We start from the raw sequence: 22983 nt of genomic DNA on the forward strand, positions 1-22983 counted from the left end.
ACAGATTGCATTAATACCTGACTAAAACCATATGGAGGATAAAGCTATTCTCCTGGGCATAGACAAGTCTGTACGATGTGCTGATTGTTGGATTGGGTGTGTAGCGAACGTTGAAGAGTAAAACCCTGTCGCGTCGCTACTTGTGCCTCAATTGCAAGATTGGGCATTTCTTGCTCAAATTTTGTATTCGTTTGATTATAATATCTGTAGATCGCCCTGGAATGGATGTATCAGTGGGAAATGAAACATGGTGTTTCTGGATGGATAACTAATTTCTGGCCTTTAATTTTTCGTCCGCCCTAGACGAGAGGTTTTCTGTTAAACCTAGCTTTCGCAAGGCTTCTTCTTTGTAATTGTGAATGGCAATTTTTTATAGTTAGGTAAGGTATAGTTTTTGTTTCAACTTCGCAATTTGTTGCTTTTCGCCAAATATATATCTTATGTACCATTCAGGGGGTGATAATGAATTCGGCATTAAACTCTGTTTGCCAGTTTCAGAAGATCTACTCTTATTGCGAATTACTCTAGAGGAAATAAATTCTTTGTTTTCTCTTCTCTACTTCCATGTTTCTTATAATTTACCGCATTAAGTTGCCATGATTTGTGAACAAGATGATTTTTTTTCGATGACAAGCAGAATAATATGAGTCCAATTTTTTAGGACAATACACCCAGTCTCGCTAAAAGGGTAAAAAAGAATGATACTCGAGAGATCGAGAGCTTCTATCAGCAATACTATGAGAACTACGTCCGTGCTCTGGACAAGGGCGAGCAAGCAGATCGGTAAGCCTGACTTCACTTGGTGTTTATTATTTCGTGACATTTTATGGATTTTTTTGATCTATGATCAATAATTTTTATTCCTCTTGGCAGAGCTCAACTTGCCAAAGCTTATCAAACAGCCGGCGTCCTTTTCGAAGTCCTCTGTGCTGTTAATAAGACTGAAAAAGTTGACGAAGTTGCTCCGGAGGTTTGTCTAGTTGCCCATATTTACTGAGCCAATTTTCAATTTATCTCACCCACTAAGAGTTTTGAACATCTTGTATTTATACACAAACTTTTCTCTTATAAGTCCTGTGTACGCCTTTTGGATAGATTATTGCCGCTGCAAAAGATGTCCAAGAAAAAACAGAAATTTATGTGCCGTACAACATCCTTCCCTTGGATGCTGCTGGTGCTTCACAAAGTATTATGCAGCTTGAGGAGGTATTCTTTTGCAGCCATCGTACTTGCAAAATATTTGTCAATCGTTGGTTAGCTAACATAAGCAGGATTGTTATCTTGTTCTAGATTCTAATTAATCAGTTCCTTAATGTACCTTCAAATTTTTTTTTTCAGATTAAAGCAGCTGTCACTGCCCTGAGGAACACAAGAGGTTTGAATTGGCCTTCTTCCTTTGATCAGCAAAGTCAAAAGACTGGGGACTTGGACCTACTTGATTGGTTAAGGGTTGTATTTGGATTTCAGGTAGAAGGTTCTTAAGCTTTCTTATCTTTTTTTGTTTCTTTGTGATGAAACAATGGTTTTGTCTATAATTTCAAATTGATTTTATTTTTAATTTACAGAGAGATAGTGTAAGGAATCAAAGAGAGCATCTGATCCTGCTCCTTGCCAATGTTCACATAAGGCTAACACCAAAACCCGAGCCTATTAACAAGGCAAGCACATGCTTCTTAGTTGCATTAATACTCATTTATGCTTTCATGTTGGAAAGGTGCACTAGCAAGAAGTATGGATACTGTCTGACATGTTTATTGATGATTTCATATTCGTGTCTGAAGAGATACTGGATATCTTGTGGTTTTGTTCGCTTCATCGATAGCATTTGACTTCATAAGCTAGGCTTCAAAACCTTATCGAACACAAATAATGCATTATTGTTTTTTATTACCCTGTTTCTCTCAGTAATTAAATAATGCATCTCTATGAGCGACGTGTACATGATTCTGCATAGGAGATCTTTTCTAGGATATTCGCTTGGAGGATTATTAACTATTTAAAATTTAAATATTAATGAGAACAATAAAATAAAATAAATATAAGTAAGACTGATTTAAAGAGTCATCAAATTGCATTTTTACACTTCAAAGATCTATTGTTGATAGGAATCCATGGTTCTGTTACATGGTTTGTGAGTCATCATTCTCAAGGTGAACAATATTGTCCTCGCAGATATTCTTTTGTTAATATTAGAACTAATTGTCAATCTAAATGCTATATTAGATTTTTGTGCTTTTAATGAGAACAAATCTTGAGCAAGTCATATGCTAAAATAATGTAACGAATCAAAAATTGTTCAACTTAAAACTTTATGGCAATTGTCAAAATTACGATACACTAAGAGTGCGCATATCAAACAAGGTTTTTACTGCTAGAAAAAATTATAAATAAAAGTATGCATAATACCTGAGAAAGTCATGGGGCATGTATATCGTACTCACACATACACAGGGCTATCTCATAAAGTCGTCTAAGAAAGTGATGACTTCCAGGATACCATGTTTGTATGTTGGTGTACCTTACATGACAAGTACGTGCAGTGATATTGCCTGAATGTGGAAGTCCAGATTCTTATGCAAATTATAGCAGATCCAATAGAGATTCTTACATTCAACAGAACTATGCAGTCAAGATATAGGTACCATGGTTGCCCAAAAAATTAATTACTACTAGCTGGTTTAAAAAGGACATGCTTTAGTTGGTAAGTAATTTGTGTCTTTTTCATCATTTTCATTATTTTCAAATTTGCTGCGGTGAAATTGGTATGCTAGGATTAAGCTATTAACCTCCATAATTGTCATCCTCCTGCTTTTGTGTGTCCACATGATTATGATTTTCTGGTTTATGCATCCATCAGGTGTATAATTGACAAGCAATTTATTAGTTTCTTGATCGCACGACTTTGTCTTCTTTCCCTTGAAGCTAGTATTTTTGTGATATAAACTCCTGGTTTTAGCTAAACTAGTTCCCTGCCACAGCTGGATGATCGAGCCATTGATGCAGTTATCAATAAACTTTTCAAGAACTACAAACAGTGGTGCAAATTTTTAGGACGCAGACATAGTTTAAGGTATTTTCTCATAAATATGGTTGGGCCTATTGTTTCAACAAAGGTCGTCAGATTGAGGTCCTTGAGATCCTAAGTAGAGAGAGATTCATAGGTGTTGGAATATAAAAATACAATTTAATTAAATTGTCTATTAGAACTATATTTTACATTTATATTTTGTCATATATGTATTTTTAAAAATATAGAAAAATTTATATAAAAATTTTAAACTATATCATTTTACAATCATTAAACATATTTAGTTCATTCATATATTATAGATGAGAACAGCGTTTCAGTTCTTAATGTGTAGCATCATTATACAACACCTTTTATATGTTGAATGATATTAATTAGATGGACAATTGATATTTGTTAAAAATGATTTACTAATTAAAAGTTAAAATGAACTCCAAATTAAAAGTTTTTCAAAATGATATGACATAAAAAGATTGTCTATTTCCAACAGATGTCAAGCTTTAAACTGTTAATGATATTCATTATCAGATCAATAGGATAGAGATCCTAACCTATGAAGGATGAGGAAGTATGAAGGAGCTTATCTTTAGAATGTAGATTCCTAAGCTCCCAGCCGGTTTAGTTCCTATTTGGGATCTACATCATCTAAGTTTGTTTGGACCATAAGATCCTAAGGTTCAGATCACAATCCTAACTACCATTGTTTCAATGCTTTAAATCGCTTACAAAAAGTTGTCTGATTAATTATTCAGGTTTCCACAAGGTGCACAACAACAAGAAATCCAGCAAAGGAAGATCCTCTATATGGGGTTGTTTCTTCTTATCTGGGGAGAAGCTGCCAACGTCCGCTTTATGCCTGAATGCCTGGCCTATATATTCCACAATGTGAAATCCCTGTTCTGAAATATGCTTTTATTTTATCTTCGATTGGGAAAACTTTATTTTCTAAATGATTTCTTGTTAAGTAAATTGTGCTGATGTTAGATGGCATACGAGCTCAATGGCCTATTAGCTGGGAATGTCAATGTTGTGACGGGGGAGAATATCAGGCCTTCATATGGGGTAGATGATGAGGCATTCCTGAAGAAAGTAATCAGTCCAATTTATCGTGTGATTGAACAGGTGTGCATAGTTATAATAGTTCGGAAAAAACTAAATAATCACATTTAAATGACTATCTGCTGATTGTATTTGTTAGGAAGCTAAAAAGAGTAACAATGGAAAAGCCTCATATTCAGCTTGGTGCAATTATGACGATCTAAATGAATACTTCTGGTTTGTTAAGAAATTTGTTCAAATTAATAGATAATTTGTCCCTACATTTTTTTTTCTCGAGAATTTGTATATTCTATTTATTTCTTTTCTTGAAGTTAATTGCTTAATCATCAGGTTTTCTGATTGCTTTTCTTTGGGGTGGCCAATGAAGGATGATGGGGATTTCTTTAAAGCCATCCGGGAAACAAGGGTATGATGAATTTGTCACGTTTATAACTGAATTGAAGTTATGCAAATAGAATCACACTGGTAAGCTATATCACAGGCAGCAAGTTCATCACAAAATGCCTCTAATAAGAGCACAGGAAAATCCAGTTTTGTCGAGACAAGAACATTTTGGCACATATTTAGGAGTTTTGATCGCATGTGGACTTTTTATATACTTGCACTACAGGTATTACTAAGTGCATATATGGTTGCTAAATTTCATCCTTGATTATAATCCAAATTTATTTGTGTCCAGGCAATGTTAATTGTGGCGTGGAGTGGCTATTCACTGACAGATATATTTCAGAAACATATATTATACTCAATTTCTAGTATTTTTATTACAGCAGCGCTTTTACGCCTCCTTCAAAGTAACGATCATTTTAAAGTTTAAATTTTAACTGCACCTTTGTTTTTGTTACTATAATGTTTAAACTTTGAAGTCACACACTGCAATTAACATTGATGGACTTTTTGCCGAGTATGATCTTGTTAAGGATATTTTATACGAAAAATCACTTGGAATAAATAAGTTCCTGTAGAATGACTGACCAGAATTTTAAATTACATGAGATCTTCATTGACTTTGAAGGCCAAATTTTCTTTAGAAGATGGTAATGGAAGAGAATTTGATACGGAAAGTCTTAAGCCAATGTCTTTGGTTTTTTGTTTAGAACATAGAAGAATGTGTTCTCGGGACTCTTGTACTGTGATTGTATGTAGCTTGTGTTGGTGACTACACAGTATTTATTGCGGATCAATAGGTTAAGATTGATTTGGAAGCTATTCCGTATTATCCTGATTGAGATATTTCACTCACTTTGCATAAACAAGAAGGTAGCAACTTCTTTTAGTCACCTTGCCAGAGAACTTAGTCAAATGGCAAGGTTTTTTTTTTCTGATTCTAAAACACAGTCGGTGCAATATTATGTGACCCATAACAAGCAATAAGAAAATGCAATGCATTTTGTATGTAAAGGCTTAAGGATTGCGGAGTTTTGGATGTTGTTGCACTAGGATTTAGGCAGAAGTATATTTAATCGTGTGGAAAATCTGACTTCAATTATTTTCTTAAACTTTGGTACTCCTTATTCCTTGCTAATTTTGACAAAATTAAAACTTAATTAGATGGTTTTGTGTTTTTCCTCAAACCTGAATTTAAGGTTAAATTTCAGCCATGAGATCCTTTAGCTATCACATTTTTTGTATTTTTGTTGCTATTTTATGCTTCATTTTCTTTCGCGTGTTTTTTTTTTTCAAGAATATCACTGACATTGTTGACATCCTTTATCATTACAGGTGTTCTTGACCTTGTTCTAAATTTCCCTGGCTACCACAGATGGAAATTCACTGATGTCTTACGAAATTTTCTTAAGATATTCATCAGTGTTGCATGGGTTATAATTCTTCCTTTCTTCTATGTTGATTCAGCATCAAATATAACTCTTCCTTGGGAAGCCTTGACAGAGTGGCTACATCAAGTAAAAGGGGTCCCACCTTTATATATCATAACCGTGGCATTGTACATGCTTCCAAACATATTAGCAGCGTTCTTGTTCTTGTTTCCTATGCTCCGAAGATGGATAGAGAATTCAGATTGGCATATAATCCGATTACTAATGTGGTGGTCTCAGGTAGATATATTGCTTTCTCTTATATACTAATAACTAGGTCTTCCTTGTGAAATTTAGATCGTGTAGGACTTAGTCTACACAAATAACAAAGTTACAGAAACCTGTGTTGTCAAGCCATTCATCCAACAAAACCCATGGAAATACCGAATAAGTCTCTAGTTGTCATTTGTTTCAGTGTAGACCATAATTGATTTTTAATTTCTTAATTGAACCAATGACTCTTTTGGAGCTCCTCCCAAGAATGTACATATATGCCAACCATTTGTAAGGGTGGAACTCAGTTGGGTTTTGGTAAAAAACCTGGCCTGAACCGATTGGTTCCATTTTTATTTCGAAATGCCTGCTGGTTTAATAAACCTATGAATGGAAATTTTGAAAACTTAAACTGCATCGAATTAAGTTGGCTTACAAATAATTTCTGATTTCCTGGGGTTAGACTGTACATTTGACATATACTGTCCAATGTAAAGTACATCTGCTTGTATCCTACCTTTTTGTGAATCCATGATGGAATCATTTTGATGTCGTCTAATACACCATGTGTTGGCGTAAGTTGGTGTTAGTTGGCAAAGCGAGAAAGAAGGGGATCAAGATAGAGAAGAAGAAGAGTCAGCGGAGAAGGATAAACATATTTTGTTGCCATAGACATTAATTTAGTGACATGGAGAAGAAGGGAAAAGAGAAGGCTGAGGAATAAGTAAAAGAGGAAAAAAAAGACAGAAGATGATAAGATTTACTTGTTGCTCTCGAATACTAGGCAAACTACATGTAGAATTTTTCACTATGATCTCGTCCAAATGACTACCATTCGATGTATAGTTCTGGCCATGCTTCAACGTTTCACTGAATCCCCATGTTTCCGTAGGGTTATAGTTACAATTAACTAGTGGAACAATTCCTCTACCTTGGTATATAATTTACGTATTAATTTATAATGAGTAGGCTCAATATATATTATATAACATAAAAACGTGTATAATAAAAACACTACATATTATAAATTTTGACTGTGTTATGCATAGAAATATGAAACCAAATGGTATAATAAAAATATTCAAAATATTCAGAAATCTAAAAATCAGAGCTAAATTTGGTTAATTTCTAGGTTGGTTTAGTTGAATTTTTCATCAAACCATCCCTATTTTATCAATCCGTTTTAAGTAATTATCTAAGTTGATCACGACCTCTCTATTCCAAAATGGGGAAACCAAGCGAGCGTGTAAAGAGAGCAAGAGAGTTCGGAGGAGGATTCAGCCCCCCCATACCTGTCCGACGGAGTGGTCTTTTAAGGAGAGATGAGCGTGTACCTGTCACGTCACCATTAAGAGGGTGTCCCATCATGATTAATGAGGTGTCAGGAACAATCGAGCACAATAGTCAGAGTCCCATCTCTGGTAGGTAGCCGTCATGTCATTGCCCACGTGGGTGTTAGAGAAGGCGGCGATAATAAATGAAGGGCGTGGGCCGGTCAGAGAACATGATGGGACATGCCAGGGCACTGTAAGGCGAGTCTGCTGAGGACTCAGATTCGGCCTGCTGAGGAGTCTGCTGAGGACTCGGATTCGGCCTGATGAGGTGGGCCAGAGAGTTGCGGAGTGATCGGGCAAGGCTAGGGCCGAATGAGGATTCGGCGGGGGCTGTGGCCGAATGAGGGTTCGGCAAAGGGTTAGGGCCGAATGAGGATTCGGCGGAGGCTGTGGCCGAATGAGGATTCGGCTTTTGCTACAGCCGAATGAGGATTCGGCGATGGGTGTGGCCGAGTGGGGATTCTGCACAGGAGTATGGCCGAATGAGGGATTCGGCTTAGGAGCATGGCCGAATGGGTATTCGGCGGATGGCCTGGTCGGATGGCCTGGTCGGATGGCCTTGTCGGATGGCCTGGTCGGATGGCTGGATGGCCGGATGGCCTGGTCGGCTGGCCGGATGGCCGGATGGCCGGAGGGCCGGATGGCCGGATGGCCGAGTGGCTGAATGGCCGGATGGCCTGGTCGGCTGGCCGGATGGCCGAGTGGCTGAATGGCCGGATGGCCTGATCGGCTGGCCGGATGGCCGAGTGGCTGAATGGCCGAATGGCCGAATGGGCTATTCGGCCATGAAGAAGACGGAGGGATGATTCGGCTCTTTTGAAGTAAGGGGAGAGAACCGGGTCAATCGAGATTGTGGTTGTGGCTGACCGGACTTGCGGGAGGGACCAGGATCGGACTCGAGTCAAACCAGGGGCCCCCATGGGTTATTCGAGGAACACAAGCCCCTCCTATTTCTCTTTGATAACAATGTCCTTCACTATATATCAAATTATTTCACCAACGACCAAACCACTTGATTCTTGCATGCATGACATGAATGGTGAACTCGCGGATGTGGTGTTTTGCTACACCGTACCGATACATGTCATGCATGCAGATACGAAAAATGAATCAGAAGCAGCTAAACTTGCCTGTGAGAGCAAGAGTGAGCCAGAGGAAAAAGAAAAGTGAGTGGGAAACCTACTTGCATTGCAAGGAAGTGGAATCATCACGCGTTGGAGGAAAGAGAGTGATTCACATCAGGAGGAAGGGAACAACTCGTGTTAGATGTGGGTTAGGGTTTTAGTAGCGTCGGTTCAATGGAGTTCAACACGTGTCGCAAGAGATGGGAGCGCCTCACATTGCATCCAAGGAAAGGAGTGCCTCGTGTTGGGAGAAAAGGAAGGAAATGGCTCATGTGCAAGAGGTGGGAGTTTAGAGTAAGGTATCGTGGTAAAGTTAGCCTATAAGTGTTATATTAGGTTATATAAGTTTTTGACTTGTATATTAGGCTATAACCGTTATCACTCACATAAGTTAGGTTATATAAATATAAACTTGTATGAGTTATATAAGCCATAGCATATATCTATCAATTTTAGAATTGGACCCTTTTTCAATGCCTCTTCATGCCTCATTTTGAGAAAATAACTTAAGATTCATATTCAGCACGATTGTTTAATATTCTTTCCCATGTCCGAGTAACATAGAATGTGAAAAAGCTTGTGGTTTTCCTACAATAGCAAACGAAAATTGTAAATACAAAGAGAAGATTTAACAGTAGATCCATATGGTGACCCATAGAGAATTTAGTAACAATATAGTTTTAGTAACTTATCTGCACTTCTACTTAAATACTATTTTATTATTCTTTTCTACCATCCTCTTCCAATGGAATGTGATTTAGAGTATAGAGAACTATTATTCTTATAGTTGTTTCTAGGTCTATCTATCAATAACATTCAAAAAATTTAATCAATGAAGAGTATGGAAGTGGGGCAAAGAAAATTTCATCATAAAATTACTAGCAATTTAAGAGAGGAATGCTCTAAGGGCATTGTGGACACCTTACTTGTACTTGTCTATGTAGGATTGTGCGTATGGAACACTTTGTTTCAACTGTCCTCTCTTGTTCATCTTAAGTGAGAGATGACTTTGATTTTGATACAATATTACAAAGGAGCGGTCCATTCCGTCATTGTGATCCAGACTTGAGTATTTTATGGTCCTAAGACCCTAGTTGACTTTGGCAATTGAAATTGCAAGTTGTATCTAAATTGGTAAGAACTCCTTCTTAAGAACCCTAACCTAATGAAGTATATTTGCAACATAGACATTTTAAAGCTTGGCATTCAGTATAAGTAGATTATTTTTTCATACAAATACCATAAAAGAAAATTTTTGGATTATATCAGAATTCTTTATAACTTCCATGAAGCAGAATCTTTTATAGTTTCTGACTTTCTGATTTTGTCATCTGTCTTATAAAAGTTATTACTTGCTGTATATAAAATATATCATATTGATTATTATAACATTCTTCATATACATATTTTTTGATGTTTTATGGTACATGGTATGACGATGATGAAAAGTTTGATATGCTTATATTAATCCTAGATATTCAAAGCTAGTATGTAGATAAAACTATAAATGTTAAATAATAGTTTTTGAAAAGTATTTTTTTTAATAGTGAGGATATATGGTCCTACTATTAAACCTTGAATCTCTCACTGTTCTTTGGCATAAAGATGTAAGAACCAACCCCCGGAGCTATGGTGTGATGGTAAGAGATGGGACGGACTTCATAGGCAACGAGGGTTTAAATCTCACCTATGACACATTACACTTGGGAAGTTTGAAAAACTTGTGACGTTGGTCAGTCCGTCAAAACTCATCTATGCTTCCCAATGTACTCTGGTGGTTGGTAGAAAAGTTCCATGGGACCGGGCCAGTCACTTCCACGATTAGCTGGATTGTAAGAGTTGAATACCTAGATTACAAAAAAAAAGACTGCTTATGAGAGTATGAGAGTGGAGTTACTAGGCTTCAATGTGGATAAGTCATTTTACTGCATCATTATAACTAGCAGTTGATGTGCCAATTCTCCTTCATATGACGTACTTTTGTTGCTACAGCTGATGTAAAATACTTGTAATAGAGTTCAATATAAACACTGATTTTTTTTAATAAAAAAATGTGTAGATTTCTCAACTAAGTTAACATCTTTATCTCAGCCAAGAGTTTATGTGGGCCGTGGTATGCATGAGAGTCAATTTACATTATTCAAGTGAGTTTGCCATAAAAGATTGATTCTCTTTTGACATATAGGAATATTTTTACACATCTCTCAAACTGCTACCTGGATTTGTTCTCTTTTTCTAGGTATACTCTGTTCTGGGTTTTGCTATTGACATGCAAGTTTGCCTTCAGTTATTTCTTTCAGGTGCCTTCTCCATTTGTTTTTACTCTTTTTTTAAATCTATATTAAGAAAAATATCATTTTACCTTACTCTTATCAAAATATTGTTTGTTCTTTGGCAGATAAAACCTCTAGTAATGCCCACAAAGGTTATAATGAATGTGCACAACATTCATTATGCCTGGCATGAATTCTTCCCCAACTGTAATTATTTCTCTTCCCTTTCCTTTTTTATTTTTATTTTTATTAGAAATTGTTCAAGCTGTTTAGCTTCTGGTTCATGCAGCTTCTGGTAATCTTGGGTCTGTTGTCTCACTGTGGGCTCCCGTGATATTGGTAAGTCAGCATGTTTCTTCTTTAATTGGATACATTTAGTGTATACTAATCATTTTTTCTTATCTAGTGTTTCACAAGCCAAAAAGCAAATTACACATGGCAATTTTTTCTCTGGCAGGTGTACTTCATGGACACCCAAATATGGTATGCAATTTTTTCCACATTATATGGAGGTGGCTCTGGAGCATTTGGTCGACTTGGAGAGGTGTGAGCCAGCAAAACCATCCATTTTAATCAGTTCCATTTCACTTCCTGTTAATTAAACAAACCGAGGAAACTTAGTTATTTTATTGTTCTCGTTTCTCTTTTAATGAGACTTTTAGTTTGGTAGTCACATCTTGGAATCCTGCGATGTCATTTCCACGTGACTTTAAAATCTTATTTCACCCTTGCAACTAGGTAGTTAGAACGTGAAAGTGAAATGAACTATTTTAGTGCATTCTGGTTGGTAATGCAAATCATGGCCATATAGCCAGCTGAAATTGTGCATCCGGCAGCAGCAACTGCTCTTCTTACATTGACTAGTATCATTGGTACCATGCATAGCACTGAGCCAGCTGCCACAATACACTAGAAGAAGAGTTGTTTCTTAATTTTCTTTGCCTCATAACAATAAGGTTCGACAGAAACAGTTGGTCAACATAATCTGCTGAAGTTGTCCCAGTAGGAAGGTTTCTTTAGGTCCTATTTTTCACAAATTATCCAGGATTTCTTTTGCGATCTTAGCATTAATCACTAAGTTGCCTATATTGAACAGGATATTTTATAATTAATGCACAATAACATTCTATGAACTTGACGCCAAGCTTGACTTGCTAGGTCGAAGCTGAAAATATTGTTTTTCCAAATAACTTATGGGTTATAATAACTTAGTAAGAATATAAATGTATAGATTGCTCTCTTTTCTAAGAGTGATTTTTTTTTTGAGATGTTAGCATCTTTAATGCCAGAGTAGATGCTCCCATGTTCAAATCCCTTCTATGTCAAAAACATTGCTATGCTGGGCCGAGAATGACCCATAACCTATTCCCCCTCTTTTTTTTAAACTGCATATATTACCCCTTTTGTACTTAAACTAATTTAAAATTTTTTAAAATGCTCACAAATGACTCTAAATTCTTAATGAGTTTTTTGTATTTTAAAATTCTTTTATCTTCTATATTATGTTTTCATTATTTAATTTTTGATCCAATGAACTAACCTTTGTATGACTCGTCCCATACACGAGAGAAGAACCACGACCAAGCTCGTGTTGAGAAAATGAGACACTTGCTTTGAGTTCTACTAAGCATTGCCCTGAGTTACCTGAGGAGCCATGCATGCCGGACCCAAGATGGCACATATGAATGCTGATGGTCTCAATTCCAAATTTGGCTCATTGACTATTGGGGTTATGCCAATAGAATAAGTATTACCATCTTATACATGAGCTAGGTGTGAGAAGAGTATAAATATTTCAATTGAATCATTTCCTAAAGCTTGAGCTTTTGAGATATCATTGGTTAGTCATTCAACTTCGAAACACCTTTTTTTCACCTCATATTGTTTCCAAGAAATTTTTCTTTTTCATAATTCTCTGTTTCATTTTTACATAGATTGACAGTATTTAGTAACCTGATAAACCGAATACATAGTGATTAGAATAATTTTCTATCCCATTAGTTTCTGTATATGGGATGAAAATTTGTCTCTCATTCTCTAATTAACTCACATCTGATGGATGGCTTTCTGCTTCCATATTTTTATAGATACGGACACTTAGCATGCTGAGATCGAGGTTTCACTCTTTGCCTGGAGCTTTCAACGCATATCTTATACCATCTGAGAAAGTTCGTAAAAGGCGATTCTCACTCTCGAAGCACTTTTCTGAGGTTCTGTTGCAACTATTAATATGGAAACATATTCACAGTTTGGTCTTTTGTATCTAAAACTACCAAAATTTAGGCATCTCCAAACAAGAGAACTGAGGCAGCAAAGTTTGCTCAGCTATGGAATGATGTAATATGTAGCTTCCGAGAAGAGGATCTTATAAATGATAGGTAAGGCTTCATTATGCTACTCTTGTTGCTACATCCAACAATTTTTGGTTAATTGTTCTGGCAATTTCATATTGTTTTCCTTCTTTAATTCAGAGAGGTGGATCTTTTGCTAGTCCCTTACTCTTCAGATCCTAGCCTCAAGATAATACAATGGCCACCGTTCCTACTTGCTAGCAAGGTCTTTATCAACACTGATTTGGTGCTTCTTATCATGTTAATGTCATTTTTTCTTTCAGTAATTTATCAACTTGTGGAACAGATACCAATAGCATTGGATATGGCTGCACAATTTCAATCAAAGGACTCTGATCTTTGGAAAAGAATATGTGTGGATGAATATATGAAATGTGCTGTCATTGAATGCTATGAGTCCTTTAAACTAGTACTTGATCTTCTGATAGTTGGGGAGAATGAGAAAAGGTCTTCTTCATCCTTTTTCCTCTAACCTGGTATTTGTTTTTGTTTCACACCTTACGGTGTCTACTGACACTTGTTCATTTCCGTCAGCTCATATTGAAGTTTAGAGTTTTACTGATTTTTCCTTTTTTTATACTAGCAAATGATGGAGGTGCTAGGAAGATGATTTGGGAAATCATTTTGCAAGTTATTTTGCTTTCCTAACCAAAAAAAAGAAAAAAATCACATACCTTTGATCTTAATATGTTAGATGGATCGATACAGTATGGCTTCTCAGAGCTTAGGAATTTAAGAGGCTTAAGCTGCAAAGTCTATTTCTTTAATAAGCAACGACATCAAAGGGATCTTAGATTTCAAGGATTACCATATTAACTTCATTAAGGCAATTTAGGATATTTTTTCTGCAAATATGATAGGATACTGCAGTCATATGTGGAAAGACATCCATAGTGATCTGTCGAATCGTCCTCATAGTTTGTTTTCTTAGGCAACAATGAATCTGCCAAAAACTGTTTTTTTTTTAATTATCCACAATTTTTATTCAATGCCATGTTGAGAGCATGTTTTAATGGATGATAAGAGAGAAAAGGCTAGATATTCTCATATTTTGTGTGAAATCGATTTCCACCTGGTGTCATTATATGCCAAATTTAAACGTATCCTTCTGTGACAGGATCATTGGCATAATTATTAGGGAAATTGAAGCTAGCATAGCAAAGAATGCCTTCCTCAGTAACTTCAGGATGAGTGCCCTGCCAACATTGTGCAAAAAGTTTGTGGAGCTTCTAGAAATCTTGGTGTGTCACATTTTCCATCTTTAATATTCTATATCTTTTTATATTTTATTCCGCTTGGGTTCCATCAAGAGAAAGAAACTGTTTTGTTTCAAAAGTAGGATGGCATTCCTATTCCTTTTTAATATTGCAGAAAGTGGGTGATGCGTCTAAGTTTGACACAGTTGTTCTATTGCTTCAAGACATGCTGGAAGTGGTCACCCGTGATATGATGGTTCATGAGATTCGGTTGGTGAACTAGTAGCTGTTTCTGAATGTTTGACTTCGCCATGTTTTGTTTCTAATATAACTGTTTGACCTCTTTAATATTGTATTTGCTTTTAGAGAGTTGGTTGAGCTTGGCCACGGTAATAAAGATTCTGTACCTCGAGGGCAACTTTTTGCTGGAGCAGGTTCAAAACCTTCGATAGTGTTTCCACCAATGATTACACCACATTGGGAAGAACAGGTTGGTGTAATTTAATGATTGTTGTTTTCTGTTTGCAATCATATTTATTTATAGCTGAATTGCTTATAACCTACATTGCAGATTAATCGGTTGTACCTCCTATTGACAGTAAAAGAATCTGCAATAGATGTACCTACTAACCTTGAAGCTCGTAGAAGAATAGCATTTTTCTCAAACTCTTTATTCATGGAAATGCCACGTGCACCTCGGGTTCGGAAAATGTTATCATTCAGGTATGGTCCCTGGTTGTTCAATTTACAATTAGCAATCAGATCTAGTTATTTGAGTTTATCATGTATATTGCATTGAACTGTTTTATTTACACTCTAAGATACTGCTCACTAGTACCATATTTTTAAGACGTGCAAAATATAATGTGCTCCTACTAAATCCATATTTTTGACAAGACAACTTTGTAGAAGAACCTTCATTTAGATGCCTTAATCTCCCTCCAAATCTAGATTGGGCCGAATAAGGTCTCCATGTGAATCCTAACTCCTAAGAGCTCCATGTGTTTTTTTTTTTGTCTTGTCCTCCGTGATTTTTGAGTATCTTTTTGAGAACTTTAAAAATTCCTACAACATCAAGAGTGATATAGCCTTGCTTAGAACCGGTGAACATATAAGATTCATATATTCGACCACAAATACTTACAAAAATGGTTTACGATGATAATGACTATTAATTAATCCTGAATATTCATGTATTGTATACACTATAAAAGAGCATCGTGAGGAATTTTCTACGGTATATCAAGGAAAAGGCTGCATTTTAAATTAGTACTTGTACGCTTTTATCATGCATTCAATTTCTTTCTAATGTTTTTTGTACAAAAAAGTACAACCTGGTGCATGAAGATCTTGCGGGAGGTCACAAGGAAGGGTCGGATCACATTGGCTCTATTATATGCAGTTTTATCCTACATTGCAAGAGGTTGTTTTCACGACTCGAACCCATGACCATAAGGTCATACGGCAACAACTTTACCGTTGTGTAAAGGCTCCCCTTCAATTTTTTTGTATAAGAAAAAAGAAGAAGCTATTTCCTTCCAATCATTAGGGCAAATTGGGTTCATCTTCATCAGAGTACTACTAACCTTAGTTAAAAAGTGAATAACATATTAGTATAACAAGATGCCATGAAATTAATTTTCTCTTGAGTGAAACATGATAGTATGATTGGTTGATGGAAGCTTGAGAAGTGTTCATGTTTGAGTATAGAATTTATCAGTCAATTGTTGTGATTCTCAAGACAAGTGGTCACTCTTTTGAAGAATACAACAAATGTTGTTTGAACCTTCAATCTTTTTCAATAGTGGCAGTTAACTCAATTAAAAACATTATACCTTGAAGGGTGAATCAGTAAGCATTTGGTTTCTTTATTGTTCTTGGAGCATATGCAAATTTGCTTAGTCAACAAAAATAAATTTAACACAACTCACTATTGTTGGATTTGATGTCTAGTTTTTGGTTGGATTCAACTCAACTTTGATAGGTGAATCAGTAAGCTTAACACAACATAATTTGGATGCTTAATTGAGATTGATGGTTAACAAATTGTTAGGCTAAACTACCAACTGGGCAATTTTGTATTAATAAATTACTAATTGGTTAGCTTTATTACGAATTTGGAAGTTTGATTTAAGTTAGTCCCTTTGAAACTAGGGGCTAGAACTTGTTAAAAATCCTATTTTTGTTGGACTTGGCGTTAATTTGTTAAGCCCTACTTTATATAATCACTTTATTGTGTACTTTCCAAAATGATGAACGATATTTATGAATCTGTGTCATTGGCAGTGTAATGACCCCTTATTACAGTGAGGAGACTGTATTTTCTAACAACGATCTTGATTTGGAGAATGAAGACGGAGTGTCTATCATATTTTACCTGCAAAAAATCTATCCAGGTGTTGATTGATTTCTTCTATAGATATCATAAAATCTGAACTTGTTAATTTGCTATATATGAAATAATCTATTTTCAATTTTCATAATTTGTTGATGGAATTAACGCAATTGATGGTTTTTGATAGATGAATGGAACAATTTTGTTGAGCGAATAAATTGCAAACATGAGGGTGAGGTTTGGTCAAATGAGGAGAATGTTCTACAACTTCGTCATTGGGCCTCTCTTAGGGGACAAACTCTTTGTAGAACTGGTACCTTAAGTTATATTTCTAGTTATTTCTATTTATAGGTCAGTTGTTCATCTGTCTCACATGGCACAGTTAGAGGTATGATGTACTATCGGAGAGCTTTGAAACTTCAAGCTTTTCTTGACATGGCTCCAGAAAGTGGTGAGAGCTCCTTTTGTGTCAAGGCATTCCTTTAATTCCTGAGATTTTGTTGATTATGAATTGTACATGCAGATATACTTCAAGGATATAAAGCAGTTGCTGATCCAGAACAGGAACAAAGGAAGAGCCAAAGATCATTATCTGCTCAGCTTGAAGCTATAGCGGATATGAAATTCACATATATTGCAACTTGCCAAATATACGGCAATCAGAAACGTTCAGGAGATCGCCGCGCAACAGACATCTTGAATTTGATGGTTAAGTATGTTTTTTTCCCTCTACCATCTAAGTTCATTGTCATTGGAAGTTCTTTCGTATACTTAGATGTTGTGTGCAAAATATTTTCTGAAGAAAATTTTTAAAAAGAATTTAAGGGTAGGGATTTATGTTATAAATATGTTATATACTTAAATTGGATCTATTTATCGACTTAAACAACTGTCACTAGTGATAATTCTCAAGTTAGATTTATGTTATAAATATGTTAAATTCTTAAATTCAATGTAAAGATAGTAAAGATTGGCCAAATTTTCTTTTCATTCTAGATGTTTTTACTTGTACTGCATTTGCATTTCTATATTTTGAATCTATATGTTTATTAGTTTCTTTTATGCTCCTTTACTATCCTACCTTATCCGGTTTCAGCAATTTTTTTTTTCAAAAGAAAAAAAGAAGAAAACTCTGGGGTCAGGATGCTATTGATTAGTATGTTTTTATTTTTTGCAATTTGCAAAGAAAACAGTTAATGTTTTACCGAAAACTGTGCTCCTTTCTTGTGCTTCTATCAGTTCAATTAGATAAAGCCCCTTGGTACAATGATAAGGCTGTGGGATTTTCAACTCTAGAAAACATTCTCCTTTTTTTGTTCAAGGGTGAGTTGCATAATTTAGACTTCCCTGCTCTCACATATTAGGCACCAGGTGGCTAAGACAGCTCTTTGTAATATGTGAATTAGTGGCTAAGACAGCTATTTTTTTGTAGAATAACAGCAAATTAAAGCTATCTAATGAAACTATTGAAAAATGTAAAACTTATGGGATTGTGGAAAAAAATCCTACTGTTATACCAAAAACTCTTTCCAGAAAGTTAACACTTCCAAATATGCAGCTATCCTTCTCTTCGTGTTGCATATATTGATGAAATTGAAGAGAGAGATGGCGACAAGGTTCATAAGGTCTATTACTCTGTTCTAGTAAAAGCTGTTGACAACCATGACCAGGTAAAGTAAAAAAAATTGTTGAAGTCTTCTACTCTACTTCCGAGATAGTGGAACTAGTGAAACATTGTCATTTTCAGGAAATATACCGTATCAAGCTTCCTGGATCAGCAAAAATTGGTGAAGGAAAACCAGAAAATCAAAACCATGCAATCATCTTTACTCGCGGCGAAGCTCTTCAGACTATTGATATGAATCAAGTAATGCTGAAGCTGTCAATAACTCCTAATATTTCTGAATTTTCTCCTAAAATGGTGGTATTATTTATGACTTATATAGGATAACTATTTGGAGGAAGCACTTAAAATGCGCAACCTTCTTGAAGAATTCAATGAAGACCATGGATTGCACCAACCTACTATTCTTGGTGTACGTGAGCATATTTTCACAGGAAGGTAAAAGAAATTATCCCTGTCCTGTCATAATAATTGTGTCAGTTAATTGAACTATTAAATGTTTGCAGTGTTTCATCTTTGGCATGGTTTATGTCAAACCAGGAAACGAGTTTTGTAACAATAGGACAAAGAGTCCTTGCAAGCCCATTAAAGTAAGTATTTTCTTTCCTTAAAAACATAGATTTTCCATCTGCTATGGCCTTGTTGCTATTATTCCCAAGCTAAGTTAAGGTTTGCTTTTTCCTATACTTTCCATTTCTTACATCTTTGTTATGATTTATCATTAGAAAATGTGGCTCCTGAATCTAGAACTGAGGGGATAATGTAGATGTATGAGAAATGTATCTACCTCCATGAACTAATGAGGTAGTTGGCCAAAATGGCACACTAATTATAGTATGAAATTAGAGGAACCGCAAACAATAGTTGGCAGAAAATTCAAGACCCTTCTAGGAAGTAGCATATGGCTGAGCCATATAAGCTATATGAGAACGATAACCAAACCAGTAGCCATGGAAAGACTAGCAGACATTCCTGATATGCCCATGTTATCCAAAATGGGAACACTTATGGCTTTTCTTATCCTTTAGTACGATTGCCACAGACTCATTGTGTTGATCTTTTGGCTGGCATGTGATCCAACAATTTGAATTGAGGTAAATTCTAGAATAATATTGCATTGTTTCTGTTCTATTTAATTATTCATTAGGGATGTACTAACTCAAGATTAAGCATAAAATTTGCGGCGGATTTCATGCACCACCAAGGGAAAGAAAATGGTGTTTTCTTTAACTAGTCAAAGTCTTTGCTGAGCTTGTGAAGTCACCAGCCACACTCAGAGAAGAGACTGACGACCGGTCAAGAAAAGTAAGATGTGTGATTCATGGGGAAGTGAGATATGCGACACCAAATAGCCCCCAGTGACAAGACTTGTTCCGATTGCAAACAAGTTCTCTAGATACCAATGGAAGTGGCACCTTGAGATATCCCTAATCAATTTTGCAGAACAAGCACGACTGTCTGACTGGAGCTACAAGATCCTACTAATTAGGAAGGCAAGAGGTTGATGATGATGTTGAGTGAGCAAGAGGTTGGCAGTGGTAGAGGCAGGGAAGGAGCGTTTGCTGGTAGGGAAAGGATTTTTGTTAATGGGGAAACTCTAATTTGCAGTATAAAAATCCAATCCAGGTGATCCTTCAAGGTCAGAATGAAGTCTGCAAGCGAAGATTAATATGTTGAAAAGGGCCTAAGATGAGATTGCGAGTTGCATTGCAGTAACAAAGTCTGTCTACTGCTCCTGGTTATGGCAGCACCGTGCAAGAGAGAAATCAAGAACTCAAAACGAAGAAACAAGATCAAGAGTGTTCCTAGGGTAGAGACTGTCTGCTGCACCTATTCCGAATGATAGCTGGCAATAGTGGGAGGAGAACTAATGCGAGATTAAACCCAGTAGATTAATAATCTTATTTATATAATATTGCTAACATGCATCATATAGTGTCTTGGAAATTGAAATATGTGTAGCTGTTTAATTGTCTCAAAATTTCTGATGGTGTCATAATATTTGTTGATCAAAATAAAAGGATTGTTGGTTACGTCCATATTTTGGTGATGGTATACTGTGATTTGCGCATCTAGTCTGCTTAATTTCCACTTCTTCCATATGTCATAATTTTGAAGTAACTCTCAATTCTTCATTCTAATCCAAGAGTCATCTAGCTGACTCTGTTCCTATTTAATAAGTTTGATCTGTTTACTGACTTTTTGCTATCTGGTTAGAGTGCGGTTTCATTATGGTCACCCAGATGTCTTTGATAGAATATTTCACATCACCAGGGGTGGAATTAGCAAGGCATCTCGAGGAATTAACTTGAGCGAGGATATATTTGCTGGTGATTTTCAGCTAGTCTCTGTTAGCTTGATTCATATACTCATCCTAACACAGCAATTTTCACTCAGGCTTCAACTCAACATTGAGACGTGGAAATATCACACATCATGAGTACATCCAGGTTGGGAAAGGCCGAGATGTTGGACTTAATCAAATCTCACTTTTTGAAGCAAAAGTGGCTTGCGGCAATGGAGAGCAAATACTTAGCAGAGACATTTATCGTTTGGGCCATCGTTTTGACTTCTTCCGTATGCTGTCATGTTATTTCACTACTGTGGGATTTTATGTCAGCTCAATGGTAACCTCTACACCTCCTACTAGATATAAATTTTAATGAAGGCAAAAAATTGTAAATTCTGAAAAAAAATCAGAGAAACAGAATTTCCTCTCCCAAAGCACATAGTAACAAGTTCGATTATCATTTGTGAGCGGATCAATAAAAAAAATCTCTAGAAACACATTCCTGTTTTAATACTGTGAAGATCTTCCTCTCGTGATCCACTGACACTATGCAGGTGGTTGTAATTATAGTCTACACCTTCGTATATGGAAGACTGTACATGTCGTTAAGTGGGGCTGAGGCTGCAATTATGAAAGAAGCTCTAATGAGAGGGAACACTGCTCTGGAATCAGCGATGGCATCACAATCTGTGGTTCAATTAGGTCTACTAATGGCCTTGCCTATGCTTATGGAGTTAGGATTAGAACGAGGGTTCAGAACTGCGATGGGAGACTTTATCATTATGCAACTTCAGCTCTGTTCAGTTTTCTTCACATTCTCTCTGGGAACAAAGTCACACTATTTTGGACGAACCGTCCTGCATGGTGGTGCAAAATATAGAGCAACTGGAAGAGGTTTTGTGGTGCGGCATGTGAAGTTTGCTGAGAACTACAGAATGTATTCTAGGAGTCACTTTGTTAAAGGGTTAGAGTTGATGATAGTTCTGATAGCTTATCAGATCTATGGAAATGCAGCTGATGGTCCAACTGCCTCATTGTTCTTAACTGGATCCATGTGGTTCTTGGTAATTACGTGGTTATTTGCACCATTCCTATTCAACCCATCAGGCTTTGAATGGCAAAAGATAGTGGAAGACTGGGACGATTGGACCAAATGGATTAACAGCAGAGGGGGAATTGGGGTGCCAGCAAACAAAAGTTGGGAATCTTGGTGGGAGGAAGAACAAGAACACTTGCAGTCCACTGGGCTTGTAGGTCGTTTAATTGAGATTGTCCTGACTCTGCGCTTCTTCATTTTCCAATATGGCCTTGTATACCACCTTCATGTTGCTAATGATGATAAAAGCATCATCGTAAGTATTTCAAATTTTCAATCAAAAACTAGCGAGAAAGATTGCCAAAGATATCATGGCAATGCAGCTCTTTTCCGCTATTTTTATCATCTAATATTCTTTCGTTGATCAGGTGTACGGTTTGTCCTGGTTAGTGATCGTTGCAGTATTTGTAATTTTGAAGGTCAGAAAACAACTATAATTTTTGTAATGTCGGGTTCCATTTTCTGTTGTTAGCTTCATAGAGTGAGTTAATACTCTCTAAATTCATATCAGGGTGAACTTTGGTTCTCTCAATTGGTATTTTATAGTAATAATTAAAAAAGCATTCTGAATAGAACTCTTGTATACGCAGGTGGTATCACTTGGTAGGAAGAAGTTTAGTGCCGATTTCCAGCTTATGTTCCGACTTCTTAAATTACTGCTCTTCATTGGTTTAGTGGGAACGGTGGGCATCCTCTTTGCCCTTCTTAATCTAACCATTGGTGATATATTTGTCAGTATCCTCGCTTTCATGCCAACTGGATGGGCCTTGGTGCAGGTAACAACATCGCTAAGTTGAAGCATCCCTGCCAGATCTCCCTTCAATAGTACTCAGTGTTGGTTCTAATTTGTTCACACTATTGTTGTAACAGATATCGCAGGCACTGCGGCCGCTAGTAAACGGGGTGGGCTTGTGGGCCTCGGTGAAGGCCTTGGCAAGGGGATACGAGTACGTGATGGGGCTGGTGATCTTCGCGCCTGTCGCCGTTCTCTCTTGGTTCCCCTTCGCCTACGAGTTCCAGACGAGGCTGCTGTTCAACCAAGCCTTCAGCCGAGGGCTCCAAATATCGCGTATCCTGGCTGGTGGTAAGAAACACAACTGAGCCGAGTGATGATTGTGCATAGTTTTGTATCTTTAGCCTATTCTATAACCGTAGCATTTACTTAGATTCAACCAATGTGTTGGTAAGAAACACATCGATAGTTTTTCCGAAATAAAAAAGAAAGGAAAAAAAGAATCCTACA

General features: G+C 36.5%; 1 protein-coding gene across 1 annotated transcript; it reads left to right on the forward strand.

The window, feature by feature from the left end:
- The first annotated feature begins 359 nt into the window (after window positions 1–359).
- On the forward strand, window positions 360–22983 carry LOC141824352 (callose synthase 5-like). Its single transcript, XM_074711621.1, is given in 41 exon segments — window positions 360–380; window positions 662–783; window positions 874–970; window positions 1096–1206; window positions 1339–1467; window positions 1566–1658; window positions 2979–3070; window positions 3781–3913; window positions 4013–4150; window positions 4227–4303; window positions 4418–4493; window positions 4569–4697; window positions 4767–4881; window positions 5810–6144; window positions 10667–10719; window positions 10815–10875; window positions 10974–11055; window positions 11138–11187; window positions 11306–11392; window positions 12936–13058; window positions 13132–13226; window positions 13320–13404; window positions 13486–13646; window positions 14317–14440; window positions 14571–14665; window positions 14762–14885; window positions 14967–15118; window positions 16682–16791; window positions 16918–17043; window positions 17113–17181; window positions 17254–17443; window positions 18289–18400; window positions 18478–18597; window positions 18677–18792; window positions 18861–18944; window positions 20572–20684; window positions 20752–20981; window positions 21199–21996; window positions 22109–22159; window positions 22331–22516; window positions 22611–22983. Coding segments are annotated over 41 exon segments (5496 nt in total). The 3' UTR covers window positions 22842–22983.

The sequence above is a fragment of the Curcuma longa genome, chromosome 3 (assembly GCF_044706935.1).
Source record: "Curcuma longa cultivar G26 ecotype Majalengka, Jawa Barat chromosome 3, ITB_CL_G26_1.1, whole genome shotgun sequence".
In the NCBI taxonomy this organism is placed as follows: Eukaryota; Viridiplantae; Streptophyta; class Magnoliopsida; order Zingiberales; family Zingiberaceae; genus Curcuma; species Curcuma longa.